Consider the following 17,606-nt stretch of genomic DNA (forward strand, 5'->3'; position numbering starts at 1 on the left):
CCTTTGTACTCTATACAAGCTCCTGGAACCAGAATTTCCCTGAATGAGTTATCCCAAGGGATTAATAAAGTTCCGTCTAAGATGAGTCTGAATCGCGCAGACTAGTACTAGCAGTAGACATGCTGGTCTGTCATGTTGTTTGCTGTAATAAGGGCAGTAAAACCTGAAGTTATCCAATGAAAAAACTCATTATAAATTGAACATGAACGTGAGCTGTATGTGTTGCTCACTATTCTTAGAGAAAACGTCGTTCTCATTTACGTTTATTACTTAAAAAGTGATCTGTTCAGATCAACGTTCACTAAAAATATGAACGTATTTAGTGAACGCCGTTCATTGATCGCGTTCATGCACAACATTGACCAGGATTGTCTTGGATGTTCGGATTGACTACATGGATAGATTCTGCATTTGCAGGATTCATTAAACGTGCCTTACACTTTAATAATCCTGCTGACAAACAAATCATACAAATCAAATCCTGTTGTTTCACTGTGATTTTGGTTTTAACTTGTATTTTGAATCCTCCTGAATTCCCTATTTTTTTGAAGGTCTTTCTGTATTCAGTTCATTCCTGCTTTTGTTAATATAGGTCTTGCCATACTTTAAAATTTTCTCTATGTGTAGTTTCTTACATGCATCCTATGTTTTGTTGTCTGTAATTTGGTTTATCTAGTTAAGTCACCGTTAGTCTTTTCTGTCCGTGGTTAATATTTTCACTTGAGTCTGGCGGTTTAATCACCTGCACACCTGTTCTAATTCCCCTGCTTAAGTTGATCTGAATCTAATGTCACTCTCCACACTTGCCTCAGTCTTTAAGCTCTCTAGTTTTCATAGTTTTGTTTTGGTTCCTCCTGTCTGTCTATCTTGGTCTTCATGTGCAGTATATCTTTGTCTTCTGTGATCATCATCATTCCGAGTTGTTCTATGTATTGTTGGTCAAACTCTCGTGTTTCTATACATGACAACCTAATGGAAGAATTGAAATGTCAGAAAGGCTTGTTTAATAGACCTAATATTGCAAATCAATTTGAATCATTATTATAAGTCTATTCCAACACTGGAGGAAATGTTTAAGCTCTTAACTTACAAAATTCCAAACAGCATTAACAACACAAGCCAAAGTTAATCAGATACTGCTCTTAAAAGCTTATGATAGACCTTACAGTATGTCTTTGTAAAATGCTAAATAAAAAAAAAACATAAAAATCCTAACCTTCAATTAATAAATGTTTAGTGGAGTAAAGATCTAATGTTAGGAAATACTGAAAAGATATTGTTTTCAATTTATGCTTCTCAACTTTAACAAAGTAATCGGTCTTACTGTTTACCTAATGTTTACACATGATCTGACAAAAAAGAAAATTACTTTCTTAGCTTTTGTTCGAAATGGACATACTTTTAGGGTAAGCCATATGTGTTTGGATCCTCAAGACAGAAAGTGGCAAGAAAATAACGGCATTTTTCTAACTCGCCCTTATCTAGAATTGGAGCAATACTTTAAATGATTTGATCTTTCACCTCAATGCTGGATGAAGAATGACATTTATCTTGAAACCACCCATTGTGAGGAGGATGTTATAGTAGAAAAAATGCAGCTTAAGGTTAACATATCTCCATAAAAATCATTATTTTAATAGTTTTATTAGACGTCTTAGCCAGAGATGCCAACAACTGAGATAGCTTGCTGTACTTTTATATATATTACTGCTCAGTGTTTGATCCCAAACAACTAAATGCAGAGAAAGCTGCAAAAGCAATGACTTTCATATGGTGTCCAAAAAGTTCTGTCTATGCAAAAACTGAGGCTTTATGATCTGTTTTTCTTTTTAATACACTGGTAATTTAAAGGATATCATGATGTGTTAATGGGTACAATTTGAGAACAGTTAAGTATGTGCAGATGCAACGAAAACAATAAATGACTGGCTGCAAATGGAGTTCATTTTTATTATTTCCTTCCTTCAGATATTTTTCTTTCTTTGTTACGTCACTACAGCTGTTCTGCATGTCCAGCATGTGCCATGGGGTCATGCTCACATCAGAAAGCCTTTATATTTTAGCCACATAAGCCGTCAAAGATCAGTTCTTTCCTCACATCATTAACCACACGTGTGTGTTTGAGGTTTCACAGAAAGAAAAGTGGTCTAAGGCCGTCTGCTGTAGGCTGGAAGAAATATCAAATAACAACCTCATACGTTCTTCTGTCACAGCTCTCATGGGTGACTTATTAATAGTTGCTTGACTTGTATTTTTTTTTTTACACTTCGAAAAGTATATATATTTTGTACCTGAGAGAGCACTTGAGTTAATTCACACATGCTGGATATTTATACAAAATCAGCCTGTTTCACAGAACATTATGTCATTGGAATGATCAAATACTGCAGCTCTGTTGAAAGCCTCAATAGCTCAAACTAGGATTTTTAAAAATCTCCGGTTCAGATTTCAGTATTTACAGCTGTTATATAAGGGGAGTAAATTTGGTTTTGGACTGTTTGAACATGCTATTTGGCTGTTTTTTTTTATTTCTACTTACACTTTATATTATTTCTTTTCATTATTCCTTTTGCTTTAGAGATTCTTAAAACAATTGAAAGAATCAATAAGAAGGAGGCGTATATTAATTTTGCAGACAAGCAAGTAAAAGTAAATCACATCTTATTTTAATTCAGTTAAACTTTCAGTCTTTATTTTGATTCCTTTAGCATACTGGATCATTGATTCACTGAAAACCCATGTCCATGGCTTTCTAGAAGACACCTGGACATTTTAGGACAAAAAGGAATGCTTCTTAGGAATTTACAACTTTGTCAGAAATATAAATTCCATCTGAAGAAAAGCAATCCCAGTCTATGATCCTGCCACCATGTTATTCCATTATGGGTTTGCTGTCATTCCAGTGTTGCCCAAAGCTAGTGTTCCAAATGGGGTATTTTAAATTAAGACTATAGGTTTCAGTCTGATTTCTTCAGCCTATAACACATTCCCCCAGAATTAATTTGAACATTTTAGTTTAGACTAGATGACTTATTGTCTCTCCTCTTCTCAAGACATGTAGAAACTCAGGATATTCAGCATGACCAATACTAAGCAGAAATATCACCAGTTCCCTTCAGACTGCCTCTAGACAGCTTCTGAGACCATTGAATTTTAGCGTTTCATGAGTTTGGGAGAACTGTTTTTCTTTTTTTCAGTTTTTTTTATTCCTCTATCCCCCATTTTTTGTCATCTGCAGTCTCTATGTCATAATTCTGCTCCGGTCTGGTACCTATTTTTATTGGACCCTTTTTCATTATACTTTTACTTAAAAAAAATATCACAGCTTAATGTGTCATGGTTTTGAGGTGCTTGACCCACATGCAGAACCAACACAGAAGGCAAGAGCAATTTTTAGACGTTTAATTAAACAGCGAGGGAACCAAACACTGGGAGCTGCGGCACGGTGAGCAGGTGGACTATCAGCGCAGGCTGGACTGATCGATCTGCGGTGAGAGCCAAAGTTAGACACAGAGATAGGGAGAACGAGATAGGGGAAACGTTAAATAAACCTACCGCCGGATGAAGGAACCGGGCAGGGGGGAGTGGAGAGACGGACTCACTGAGGAACCTCCCGAGAAGTTGGCAGGTGACTGAGCGACAGGTGGGCAGGTGATGGAAGTTTTTGAGGAGGGGCCCGAGCAGCAGCGGCCGAGGAGGAATCCGGGGGCAGCTGATGGAACCAGATGGACTTGAAAGGCTTTCCAGCCCGGCTTGGTACCACCAAGGGAGCTGGAGGGATTATTCAGAGGTAGATCCAGAACAGTCTGAACCGGAGAACTTCCACTGAAGACGTCAGAGCTCGAGGAAACACTGGAACGGTTTTCACAAGGAGAAAAGACCAACAAGGTTAACACTCTTGCGTCCATCAGCTGTCAAAGTGCTGCTTAAATAGCAGAGCCGCTCACCGCTGAACAAGCCACAGGTGTGTACCACGCCCACCTGTCAGCTCCAGCCACCTGCAGAGAAGGGAGAGAAAGGCAGAGCCCTGACAAATGCACCGTTTAAATGTCACATACATTCAAAAATTTAGAAATCATCATTTAGCAAAATCTAATTTTTTATTTTTACAAAAACATGCTATTAAAAACAGCCATTTGCTCAGCTTTTAGAGCCACTGTATACACATGCACTCTCTGTAAATCAGGTGAGGCTCTAAACACAGGGTCTGCAACCTGCAGCTCTGGAGCCACAAGTGGCTCTTTGTTACTTCTGCAATCGTTCTTAAAAGTGGCCTAAAATTATGTAAAAAAGAAACTAATGTAGTGTTAGGTTTATGTTTTATACATCATTTGCACTGTTACTTTGTTAGCCAGATTAGAGAGAGTAGATGGCCTTCCTTCACATTGTGGATGTCACTGTGTGTACGGAGGTCATCTAATCAGGACAGCCTTCGTGTCTTTAAAAATACACAGGATATGGGCACATCTTGGAGCCGGTCTGATAGAGGAGAGCTATCTGTAACCCTGAGGCATAGAGGCAAGCTGCATATAGGTCAGGGCATTGATGGCGTGTCAGTTTCTGATACAGACAGCTAAGCATCCACCTGATGCAACACATAGACACATAAGGTATAAGAAGCAGGAGATGACCTTGTTCGGGGCTCAATCTTTGCCAGTTAAGAGTAGTAAATAACTTGCTCCCAGGAAAAGAACCGTGAGGAAGCCCCTGGGGCGCAATGGATTTTTTAGGGGACATAACTTCCTCATTTAACAGTAGTATAATAACAAATAGGATTAGCATTAGGAGTTTTTGGGGGGTTTTGAGAATATTTGATTGAATTTTCACAACTGAGTGACATTGAAAGAACCAGAGATATGTCTTAGATCTACCATTCTTATCATTAGCTTACTTTTTTTCTACTTCAAATGGTATCTTATGGAAGGAATTCCATGATTAATCTCTGTAAAACATGTTATAATTTATTTAATTATATAGGCTAAAAATGCAAATAAACTGTTGGTTGATTGAAATGGCAACAGGTTTTCTATATTAAATATTTAACAAAGAAATAAACTAAACTTTATTAAAGTGTTATAAAATATTTGTTGTTGTAAATTATCTCCACTCAGCCAGATACGGGGCAAAATGGTACTTTGGATTTTAAAGGTTGCAGACCCCTGCTCTAAACCCTTCAAAGTGCAAACCTCTAAACGTGTTTTTGCTGCTAATATCCTTGAGGAGGAGGAAGTACTGTATTCATGAAGCTCCAGAATGGTAATCTTGTTATTGTTTTGGTATTCAACCATGGCAATCGAGCTCTGTTTAATATTAAGCTTTTGAATATTGGCATATAGAGTAGGTAAACACAAGGTAATCATTTCATGATGGATGATCTCCCTAAAATCCTCCAGAGGCTGATTAGATTACTTGAAAACAACCTATGTGAGTGTGTTTGATTTTCAGAATAAAGTTAACAAACACTAGAAAGAGAGACTGGGACCTAATATTTTTCTTTGAAAGGGGTTTTCCCCTGTGTGCATAAAAAAAAAAAAACTGTATTTTTCTTTTCATTTTGAAGCCCATTCAAACTTTGTAATTTTCCCCTGACAGCTGACATATCATAGAAGAGACTCCATCTGGCAGATTGATAACTGATCTCATGGGTCTCCTACTATGAGGAGTGGATTTAATGTTTAACGGGCTGTTTTAATAGTTGCCCTCCACAACTACAGATCAGAACACAAATAATTTCAGCTTTCTTAAGCTGGTCTGGAAACGGTTTTAAGGTGTAGTTTTATGATTTTATTTAGGTTATCCGTAATTCAATGAAGACAAGGGTTTAAAGATTTGTTCCTTAACTGCAGCACATGTTCAAACTGAAACGTCTATTAAAACTTTTGAGGTTGGCATAGAATCTGCCCAAAGTGAAGTTGTATACACAAAGAAGTTGTCAAACGCGCAAAATACCAAAGAAATTGCATTAAAATCCTTGCCTTAAATGGAAAGAAGATGCAATGAAAGTAAAACCTTTAAAGGAACTCAGGATAAAAGATGGCAGGCAGCATCATTTTTATGAACAGATGGAGGTAGTTAGCTGTTCTCCTGAAGCCATGTAGTTCTGTCCAGCCCAAAGTCCTCCAGCGTGCCAGATAAACATTAGTAATATGCAATTCCTGCATGTTCTGGCATTATTCTGGTTCTGCTTGCTGCAGCTCGCCTCGGGCTCTGGGGCTTAAAAAGATTTGGATGACCGTCAACACTTGGAGCTCACTCTGCCCGTTTTTCCTGAGCAGAAACGTTTTACATCCCATGAAATCCCTCATTATACAGACTTGAACGGAAAAGTTGTGAAGCTTGTTGTCTAAATTAGGTAACACTAGTGTTTTATGGTGGAGTTTTATTTGTTTTTTTAAGGTGAACATGAGTGCTGTGGACACAGTAAATTAGAAACATTATTTTTCTGTTTTGTAAAATTGTTTTCAGAAATATTTATTATTAAACATCAAATCTCTAAGGACTGTTTTCCATCATGGCTACAGTAAATGTTACGGCCAACTGGTTTTATGTTCATTCTGTCCTGTTTTTTGTATTTTGTTGTCTGGACCTGTATTTAGTAATTTATTGTAATGATCTCCCGCTCTTATTAGGATAAACGTGTAGTTTCAATTTAGCAAAACAGCCATTTAAATCTTGTAGCATCTCAAACGGAAAAATAAGGATTTGTCATATTTAACCGCAATTATCTGTTAAGTTCCTCTTTACTCAAATTATTGCTGCACTGTTTATGTAATAGATGGTAGAAACAGTATAAATCGGTCCTACATCATCAGTGCTGTCCCAACATGGCTGAGCTGGAGGAGTTAGTAAAAATAATGATGCTATATCAATGATTTGGACATTGTTTGGGTTTAATGACACATAGAGTGATTTGATAGCAAAAAATGGCACACAAACATTTTGTTTTACCATTTGAAGATCAGGCAAATGCTGGAGAGCTGAAGCCAGAGGTTGCACTTGGCTCAAACATCTGCTTAGCCAAGCAACAAGGGAGGAACTGAAATATTCCAAGTGTGACATAAGAGATTTGTTTAAAAATATCAGCAGCAGCACCTTGAGAAATTAAAAGTTCCGTTTTTAGACTACAGAACTAAGGCCTGTTTGTTTAAAGCTACAGTGTGTAATAATTACAGGGATATACAGTCAGAAATGTAATATATTATACATAACTATGTTATTTATCATCATCTACGAGCTCAGCCTCTTAACCTTAATATTTGTGTTGCCTTATAATTCGTTATTTATAATTACATAGGAGCGGGTCTCGCAGCCATGGAGGCAGACATCTTTGCGCTACGGCAGCGCAGAGCCAACAAACTAGCGATTGCGAGATCGCCAAAACGTCACAACGATGTAGAAAAAATAACGGGTATATTTATTATCTTAAGTCTACATGAAATCTATACCCTACACAGACTAATGAAATACTATCTGTAAAATTATCTATGTAAACAAACCTCATCACTTGAGAAGTTAGGTGATGCGGACTTCGTGGAAGACATTTTGTCCCGTAACGCTCGCCGTACTGTTGGAGGGGAGAAGCGGTGGGGGGGAGATGTTCATGTTGCTGCAGTCTGCAGTCTGACCGCTAGATGTCGCTAAAAGTTACACACTGTAGCTTTTAAAGAGTGTTACATATACGGTAATACAATTTTTTTAAATGTGGAACATTTTTGTATTGAAAAGTTTTGAACTATTTTCTTATTATGGAAATCTTTTCAGTTTTTTTTCTTGCAAATGTTTTATAGAAAATCTCTTATGTGCAGTAAAGATTATAACATATAATAGATTTTGCAATTACTGAAGTGTTGAGTGGGGGGGTGCTGTTGAAACTGTAGTATTTAAAACATTATTTTTTATTTCTGTTACAATATTTCTGTTCATTTGCACGATTTAACAGCATAAAGTGCTGGTTTTTATCATAATGACCATTAACTTCCAAACGAAGGCTCCACAAATTACATTAGCTTTGCTTTTTATGATAATTTCAAGTTTAGACAATGCTTCTGCTGCTACTGTTATTTGCTGCTGGGAAACAAAGAAAAAAGCAGAAGCATATAGTTTCAAAGTCAATAATACGATGACAACTTAGTTAATTTAAGCATTGATTCTGTCTGACAGATCCTGTAGTTTACTTTTCTTTAGGTTATTCATGTAATCTCTTTGTTCTCTCCCGAGGCCTGTTCTCAAAGGTAAAACTAATGACCTAATGACTATCTATGTTAAGCTCAGTCTGTTTTATCATAAATTGTTTGAGTTTTGATCCATCACAGGAACAACACAGGCTATATTCATAACCTCTTACATAGGCTATTATGAAGAAGTAAGGAGGCTGATTTATTTTCTTGTCACAGTAAAGAGCCGTTCATCTTAGGTCTGGGTTTACTGGGCGAGCTGTTTCAACCATCTGCAGCGGTCACAAGATTTGGATCCTGTTCAAACGAGGTGATTTAAGAATAAATTATTTTGCTCTAGGAGAGGTTTGAACCTTTTTTTCTCCCCTTTAAAAGGAGTCAGATGCAGATGTTCAATGATCAATGTTAGAGTGCTTCCTTTTAGAAGTCTCTGGATGTCCCACAGAGATGAAACCCCATTGAAGTCCAAGGACTTGTTGCAGGGATGATATATAACTTCTAGTGCACTTTGAGATTCTCTGGCTGGTGAGGGAAGGGATTCCTAATGTTTCTACTTGGACTCCTTGACACCAACACCCACCTTCACACCCACACATCCTCAGACATGCACAATCACATGAACACACCATAACTGTCAATGAAACACATCACCCATTCCATCTTATAGACTCGATCACGGGTCTCCATTTCTTCACTGGATTACTGATAGGCCGTTGGTAGTACACAGTGCAGTAAAGTCACCGGCCGCCATATTGGTACTCCCTAGTTAGACCAGTTGGAATGTAAACAATACATGCGCTACAGTATCGAACAACAAGGATTGTTAATAAATAAAGATAAAATCATTACTTTAAAACACACTCGCTGTTTCGTAGCATCAGTTGATGACTGTAATTTATAGTAAAAATTGGCACATCACATTGCATAGTCATTATGAGGTCAATGAAGTCTATAAATCATGTAATATAATATATTATACAAATCCATCCCAACAAAATTAGTGTGTTAATGTAGCAGAATAATACTGTAATCAGATATTAAGAATATTAAACATGCACACACCCACACCATCTGATGATGTGCCAAATGCGCTAAATTGAAGATGTACATGTAATATACACTTATTGATTACATTTTTATGGTAATCACTTTACATTGCAGGCATTATTGTGGCACAACTTTGTGAGAGTGGGGAGTACCAATATGGCGGCAGGTTACTTTGGTTTTTTTAGTCTATCACAAATCCAGTGAAAAAAGAGAGATCAGTGGACTGGACTGGCTGCGTATCATATATACACAGCACCCCAGTTGTTAACCACTCCTATGTACCTAACAGATATGTGAATGTTTGTCCACAAATTGTTGTCAAAACTGTTTTGAAATTTCTTTTAACAATGTTTTATATTTTTGTACAAGTGTTTTAAGTGTTTTTTTTTGTTTTTTTTTGTCTGCTATGACGCGTGCCTTATAAGAGAATAAAATTATTGATTATTTATACATTCAATAACCGAGATTGCCTGTATGGCATTAATGAAAGAATGACTGAACAGCAAACCTAGGCAGAATTAGAGCTCCAAAAAGATTTTAGTTGATACTTCAAGAACAGGATGACATCTTTAAATAAAGTGTCAAAAACAAGAACAAAGAGCAGGCGACAAGAAATGCAACAGGCTAGATTTATTCTCAGTTGTTAAAATTTAGCCACAAAAGCCACTTTTATAACCATGACAAAAGCGCTGCAATCTGACTTCAGAGAACAATAATTACATATCATAAAACCATTTCTCTCAGGCGCACATTTTCATGACTCTCCAGGAATAGGAATTGCAAGCATTGTATCGATTTAGCATTCAATAGCGTTTTTCAGGTATTTCAAGTATTTTATTTTTATTCTAGCTACACAGCATGACTTTGTGGGAGTTTTTACATTTTTTTCTGGGGGTGAGGTTAGGCTTTTACATCAGATTTCGTCACATTTTAAATTCATATAATTTTTTTGTGAATTATTGTGACTAACCACTCTGCTCTAACCGGCTGACTGAAATAAAAGAAACAGGAAAAAAATGTTTGCTTGTATTTTGCTGCTGCTTGAAGTTACACAATTCAAATATAGGCTGCAAATGCAAAGGCAAACTGTTATGCTACATATGAAATTATGACGGGCCAGTGATTATGGAGTATTTGACTGAATAATGAGAGATCAGGGATTCGCAGTGCAAGTTTATGATGGTCTGATGAGACTCATACGGCGTGTCCGTGGTGTGTCTGCCTTTACTCACCAGCACATTGTCAACAGTTTCAATGATGAAAATTCCATAATAACAGAGCTGTTTGCATGCCTAGGTGAACGTTTACCTCTTTCTCATTTCCTCTCTACACTAAATCAAGCTATATTATTGCAGCTGTGCATGTTTTTAAGAATTCATGATTTCAATCTATGCGGCAAATTCACTGACTCACACAAGCCTTTTAACAGTGCTGTTTGTTACAGTGAGTTGCTTAAGTATTCATACTTTGTTACGTTATAAGCAGCTGAGATATTAACCCTTTAAAGCCCGATCCAAGAATAAAACAAAACGGTTTGAAGTCCTTATTTGGCCTTTTAACAAAATATGTAAAAAGAAAAAAACAGAAATACATTTTTGATATTAATAAGTTATTACTATGCGATAAGTCAATATTATTTTTTGTGTAGTCTTCTGCCCTCTGTTATCAGGTATATCTGATTGTGTACAATAGGATTTTGAGAAAAGTTTTTACCATTAAATTATGCAAAAGGTGTCAGATGCACAACATTTCAGAAACCGTATGTATCAAATATGATACATTTGGCATTACAGGGTTAAGTGATAGAGCTATATGCAATGGTGCACAGCGGAAGTGAAAATAAAATATATTTTACAAAAAAAAACTGGAAGCTGTTCTAAAAAAAGCTTAGTTAGTACTATCACCTCTAAATGTAACAGTCTTTGGGGCATTTCTCATCCAGTTTTGGATGAGAAAGAGATTTGCAAAGAGACTTAGAGAAGTCTCTTTGCAAAGTAGCTCCACCCTATTGCATTTGGATGTAGAACATTTGTGAAAATGTGTTTTCTAGACATTTAATGGAGTATTCTAAAGCTGCTCTAGCATTGTTTATATCCTGCATGTTTGACCTTTGAAAAAAAGGTTCATTGGGTTTAAACCTGAGTAAATGAAGTTAATTTTATGGCACATCAAGCCCTGTTATGTCTTTTATGCATTTGTATTTTTTTCTGAGCTCATAGAGACACACTGTTGAATTTTCTGAGATGGTCCATTGGTGCACCAAAAATTATTTTAAAAAGCCACCAAATTAAAAATAGATACACTACAAAATACATTTATGAACTTCCGGGGGGGAAAAAAAAGTAAACGAAAGTTTGGTTATTTTTGGTGGTGTTCGTAGATTAGGAAAAGGCTAAAGTATTAGTACAGCAATGTAAGTCAGCTGATGTTAAGAAATACATATTTATTAAAAAATGTGTTTAATCTTAGATATATATATATATATATATATATATATATATATATATATATATATATATATATATATATATATATATATATATATATATATATATATATATATATATATATATATATATGTTAGCAATGCCTTCTTTACATATCTCTCAAAAATCTGTCTTTTTTTTACTCTCTATGCATGTACATCTGGCTGTTTTTACTTGTTCAACAAGTTGACTGGATAAATGCTTACAGATGCTTTCTGTGAAGCTCCAAAGCAAGAAGATATAAATTTCAAAGTTCTCCAGTAACTGCTTTGTCAGGTCTTTAAGATTATGCCCAGATTTAAGTTATTGTGGAGGATATTTTAAAAGATCTGCCCTATCCACTTTAAATAAAACTGCACATGCAAGAGCATGCATGAGCCCATTTCTCCTTGTGCATGTCCTGTTTTTAAATGAGCTTTTCTCATAGCTCATACAACCTTACTGCGTCCACACAGAGCAAGGACTATATAATGGACTTTATACCAAACTCAGTTAACTGACCGTTTGGACTTTTTTTGCCTCGTTGGTCACGTAACTCCTCCTTCTCCACATGGTGTCTGCTCCATCTTTATTAGTCATCGCTATCGGTTAACAACAACCTATGGTGACAGCTGGCCGCTGTGACAGCAAACCCCATAATGCTTTGCTAAGACAGCTCTCTGTGCAAAGCATTCCGGGATATATCTGCCCCTTCTGAGGCCTTTCTTATCTTCTCATATACTTCATAGACACTTTTTCTCTTATGACCCTTGGACATTTTCAAAGAACCACGGTGAGAAAGGTGAGCTTCAATGACCAGCTGAAACCGTAGCTCACCACAGATACACGGCTGGAAAAAAAACGACAGCTAACAGGGCGAGCACGTAGGACTGCCTTACGTTAACATATCACCACAATGATTGACAATTAGGAGGACTACTTATTCAGATGATCCACCCGGAAACAAAAGATCGTCCTATTTACCTTTAAAGGGTAACGAGGTGTATTTAAAGAAAAAATAATTTTCAAATAGAACTTGTAACCGTACATTTGATTAGCGGAACAAGGACCAAAGAAAAACTCCCAGAAGTAACTTTATTTTATTTTTTTTATTCTGGTTCACAAATAAATTTGGTTACAGTGTGCATATAACATACCTTCATCCCAGTTTATTTTATTATGTATTTGATTAACTGCACAATTAAACTCAAACACCTACAACATAAAAAAAACTCTACAAATTCTAAGCTTTGCCTGCAAAAACTAAAAGATTTTAATACAATCTAATTGTACATGTTCTGCAGTCGAGGAGGTTATGGTGCGATTGGTGAACGGATCAGGTCCCCATGAAGGCCGTGTGGAGGTGTTGCATGAAAGTCGCTGGGGGACGGTGTGTGACGACGTCTGGGACAAAAAGGATGGAGATGTCGTCTGTAGGATGCTGGGATACAGGGGAGCAGCAGCCGTCCATAAGACCGGGCGTTTTGGGCAGGGTAAGTAAACGATGCATCTGGTTCATCTATGAAAAGATGTTGCTCATCCCCCATAGGACACAAAACAGAACTTGGAATACTATGTATCTGTGTTCCTTTAAGAGAAAAAATCATTACTTCAGGAGGTATTACTTCAGGAATTTATTCTAATTCTCATCTATTTAAAAGGAGGTGTAGATTATAATGATGAAGCTTTTTTTAAACGTTAAAACCACAACCTACTAAATATTTCATTGAATTTTGAGTTGTAGGTTAGTAAAGTGATACAAAATGGTGAATTTAAAAAAGTTTTGTTTTTGTTGGTAACCAAAGTAAAGAAAACTAACAGATTCTCCAATGTGGGATAGTAAAAATATTTCTTGCCTTGTCTAGTCTTGAATTGTCTTCAATTATCTTAACTCCAATCCCCACGAGTAGCAAGTCCTTAGGACTACATCTATGTCAGCTTTGCATAGCTAGACCCTGAATTGCTTTTGCCATTCCCTTTCTTTTCTCCATATTTATCAAACTTTAGTCAGGATGGAGGTTGACTCAAGTCTCAAGCCTTTTGCTATCTCTATTGATTCTTCTTCTCTGACTAGCAACTCTGTCCTACCCCAAAAATGCATGATGCTGCCACTAACAGCTTCATACTCCCACCACAGCGGGGATGGTGTACAGTAATCACAGTTATGCGCAATGGTACTTTTCTGCCACACATATTTTGGCTTCTATATGCTGCTGCTATACAAACAGACAACTGGTTATGCTCGACTTTATTCAGGGGATGCCAGAGTAAAGTGATCTGACCAAAAAAGGCACACCACAATTTTTTTTATAAATCTTTATATAGTCTAACAAAAAGTGTTCAGTCAGATCATATGTAGAAATTTCTTAGAGATTTAGCTTGTACTTTTTATAATATTTTATAATGTCGAGCTGTATCTCTTAATCGTCACCCTTCAATGCACGCTTTGATATTGAAGCATTAATGGAAATACACTCTGAGCCAGATGTCGATGCCAAAGACTCTCAGGGGTGACATCTATTTTTCTTTCTTCGTCGTTGTGTCATTCACCATTTAGCCTTACATCATCCAGAGTATCAGTCCAGTAAAAACTCTGACCCAAAACAGCTAGAGGAGAGAACATTTCCTTCTTCCAGGGGACTCCCCTCTAAATTAAACAGCTGGATTCAATCTAAAACATGCAGAAAATCACCTCTCTCTGAGGCTTTTGTGAGTTGTCAGTTCAGTCACTGTTAGGCTAACGTTCTGACATTCAGGTAGTCAATAAAAATGGATATTTGCACAAGGTTCTAACAAAAACTGGAGTGGGTTCCAAGAAGATTACAGATAACAACTTGTTTTGGGCCAGGGATCATCAAACCAGCTGGCTAAAAGCTCTGAGTAGCTGACAGCTTGTTGGCTAATTGACTATTTGCATTAATATACGATTTCACAGGTGTAATTAGTAAAATAGCAGGGCAGTGTGTATCTAAGGGCTTTGAAGGTTTAATGATTTGTACCATTACTCAGAAACATAAGTGTGTTGGTAGAGTAGCCATTATTATTTTGGACAATTATAAGGTATGATTTTTTTTTTTTTACGGCAAAAATGTTATTTCAGAGTCATTACAACACTCTTCCAAATTTGCCTGTGACTGAATCCCTCCTGGATATTCCCCTAAAATCCCTCACCGTGGAAGAAGTGGTATAAACTTGGTGTGAACAAAAGTCACATCATCCTGCTAACTGCACTGTAAATGTTTTAAGATCCAGAGAGGCACTTTAAAGGTGTATTTCTTCTGAGGTGAATCCACTGAGTTTGCAGCAGCAGAACAGCTGGGCTGTCATCTGCAACCTGCAGCAGCACCATGTGCACTCTCCAAAGAGCTTACCTCATTTTCCATCCTGTGCAAGCACAAGAAGTGACGCTGTCCAACTGTCAAATCTGTGTCGAGTTTGTCTTTCCTTTCACACACCGGCCATAAAGCCTTAACTAAGAAACAAAATGTGAGTTCAATCAAAGACTATGAGTTCTGGCTTCTCCCGCCATCTTCAAATGCTGCAAAGCTGAAGTGTTTACGTTGTTTGAAACCTCCGGTTGACCGCACTGTTGCAAACTGGAACCATAGTTTATGGAGAAAACAATGTGGCCAAAATATCTGCTCACCAGCTGGAACTGTGTGTTTTATAACCGGATAGAAAATAATCTGATCAACAATACTCAGAGGAAGCATAAGGGTACTTGCTGTCTTAGTCACAAATTCAAACATAAACTCCAGCTTTGATTACTTTTGGATTGCGATTCATAATTTTTCCATTGAATCATTCAATTCTAACACATCCCATCTTCTCATTTCACTATTAATATTTTGAAACATTAAAACAGCTTAATGGCATTATTAGGCCATTGAATGAGAATCTTTCTTTAAACTGTTCAGTTTTTCTTTACAATATTACATTTCTGCTTGAATATTTAGAATGAAAAGATAATTTCCTAGTATGACCTATTATTTTTGCCCTTTCTTCCAGGGACTGGTGTGATCTGGATGGATGACGTTGCTTGCACGGGGACTGAAGACACCATCCACCAGTGTAGGTTTCCTGGATGGGCCAATACGAACTGCGGCCATGTTGAGGACGCCGGCGTCACCTGTACAGTCTGATTATTCAGGATCACTCCTGCCTGCAAACTTTTCTCCATTCTAGGCCTTTTCTTGGACCATTTTTGTCAAACCTTTTTAAAGGAGTGCCTTTTTATCAGTATTTTTGCCAACTTGGCACCAAAAGGTGTCATCTAAACAGATAAAAACTGATTTCTATTTGTGGTTTTGTGAGCATAAGAGAACTATTAACACTGAAGGACAGTGTTATTTTTCATGACCTGCACTATAAAGGCAAAGATTGCTTGTCTGGATAGTGCCTTCTTCTCACCCAATAAGGATGGATTGAACTAAGTTTCAAATCAGGACATTTCAAATAATAATCTTATTCACCTCCAAAGGGAATGAAATGGCTCTTTAAGACAGAATTAAGAATGTCAATGATTTTTATTTACCTTTACAAGCAGCTTCTCATTGTAGCAAGAAATGCAAAGGGCTTCTGCAGAGTGCTTGGTTGTACTTACTTTCTTTGCCTTGCTTGATATTTTTTTGAGTGATGGTTTGCAGGTCAAAAGATGGCTGAAAGCGTGCAGAGAAAAAACACATTCTAACACCTCTTTCTGTTCAGCTTTTATTGATATCATGTGGAACAATATTTTTCAAAAAGACTGACTTTGTTTGTTTTCTTTTGAAGTGGTCTTTATCTTCATTGTTTTTTAGATTTCTAATTTTTTTCTTTAATAATTAGGTGTTGTTGTTTTTTTTTACTAATATTTGATGTAGTTCCTAATAATGGCAGCATGAGGGAGCAAAGGGACATAGCCTTGTGGCGTAAATAAGAATGTCTTTTTAGCTTTAAAACCAAATCGGTGCTGTGTATTTGGCATATTTTAGAAAAAAATATCAAAATGTTCTGCAGCACTAAAATATATCAATTCACACAAATGTTATTAAGAATAGAAGCACAACTAAAACTAAATAAAAGCAGAATAAAACATACTTTGGTAAAATAAACCAACTCACATTCTATAAAAAGTCACTTAAAATAAGCATGGATTTAAGTTGGACTTGAAATTTTAAGAGAAAGGAAGGTTTGATGCCATTTCGATTTTTAAGGCCAAAACTCAAATGGATCTTGTTCCTTTGGGAGGTTAGGGCATAGAGCTTGGAATCCTGGGGTCCTGAGTTCGAGCCCCACTCCCACAGACTGCCACTCTGGGTCTCTGAGCAAGACCCTTAACCCCACACTGCTCCCCTGGTGCCCCACGATGGCAGCCCACTGCTCCCCAAGAGGATGGGCTAAATGCAGATGTAAATTTTTCCAATATGAGATCAATAAATTTTAATTATTGACGTAAAATATAACAACAGGCTCCCAAAGAAAAACTTAGAAAGGCCTTCACAAAGTCTGCAATATTGGCAACTATGACCACTTGAAAAGACTACAGGTAAATCAGTCTCTTTGAAAAGAAATATAAGAAATATGGGTACATTTATATTGTTGCTTCATGCCACAATCTGCAGCAGTGTTTTTGTTTTTATTTGTTTCCTTCTGTTAAAATGTTATCTGTTCATTAGGGCCTATTTAGTGGAACCTCATTTAATAACATCATATACTGTGTACACAGAATATATTTTTGCTAATTTGGAGTGCCTTTTTAAATTTTTCCAAGGCGGATTGTATTTACTATTTAGGTGACTTCTGAAGGAAGTGGTGGTGCTCTACTTTATTTAGGGGTGTCACAATAGCAAGGGCTGCATTAAAATCTACACCGCTGTTTACACATGTGATCAATAAAAAGGTTTTGGGTAAACTATGTTTTCTTTTTATTCTATTGTAA

General features: G+C 36.7%; 1 protein-coding gene across 1 annotated transcript in view; it reads left to right on the top strand.

Annotated features, from left to right (window-relative positions):
- The window catches only part of scara5 (scavenger receptor class A, member 5 (putative)), a gene marked incomplete at its 5' end in the record, with an annotated part of 40,427 nt that extends 23,428 nt beyond the window's left edge, over positions 1-16,999 (top strand). The window contains 2 exons of the mRNA XM_038272354.1: positions 12,991-13,179; positions 15,695-16,999. Of these exons, the coding sequence (XP_038128282.1) occupies positions 12,991-13,179; positions 15,695-15,828 (323 nt within the window). The remainder of the gene's footprint in view (positions 1-12,990; positions 13,180-15,694) is intronic.
- Between the last annotated feature and the right edge of the window lie 607 nt (positions 17,000-17,606).

The sequence above is a fragment of the Cyprinodon tularosa genome, unplaced genomic scaffold, assembly GCF_016077235.1.
Source record: "Cyprinodon tularosa strain WSP-4 unplaced genomic scaffold, ASM1607723v1 ctg825, whole genome shotgun sequence".
Lineage (NCBI taxonomy): Eukaryota > Metazoa > Chordata > Actinopteri > Cyprinodontiformes > Cyprinodontidae > Cyprinodon > Cyprinodon tularosa.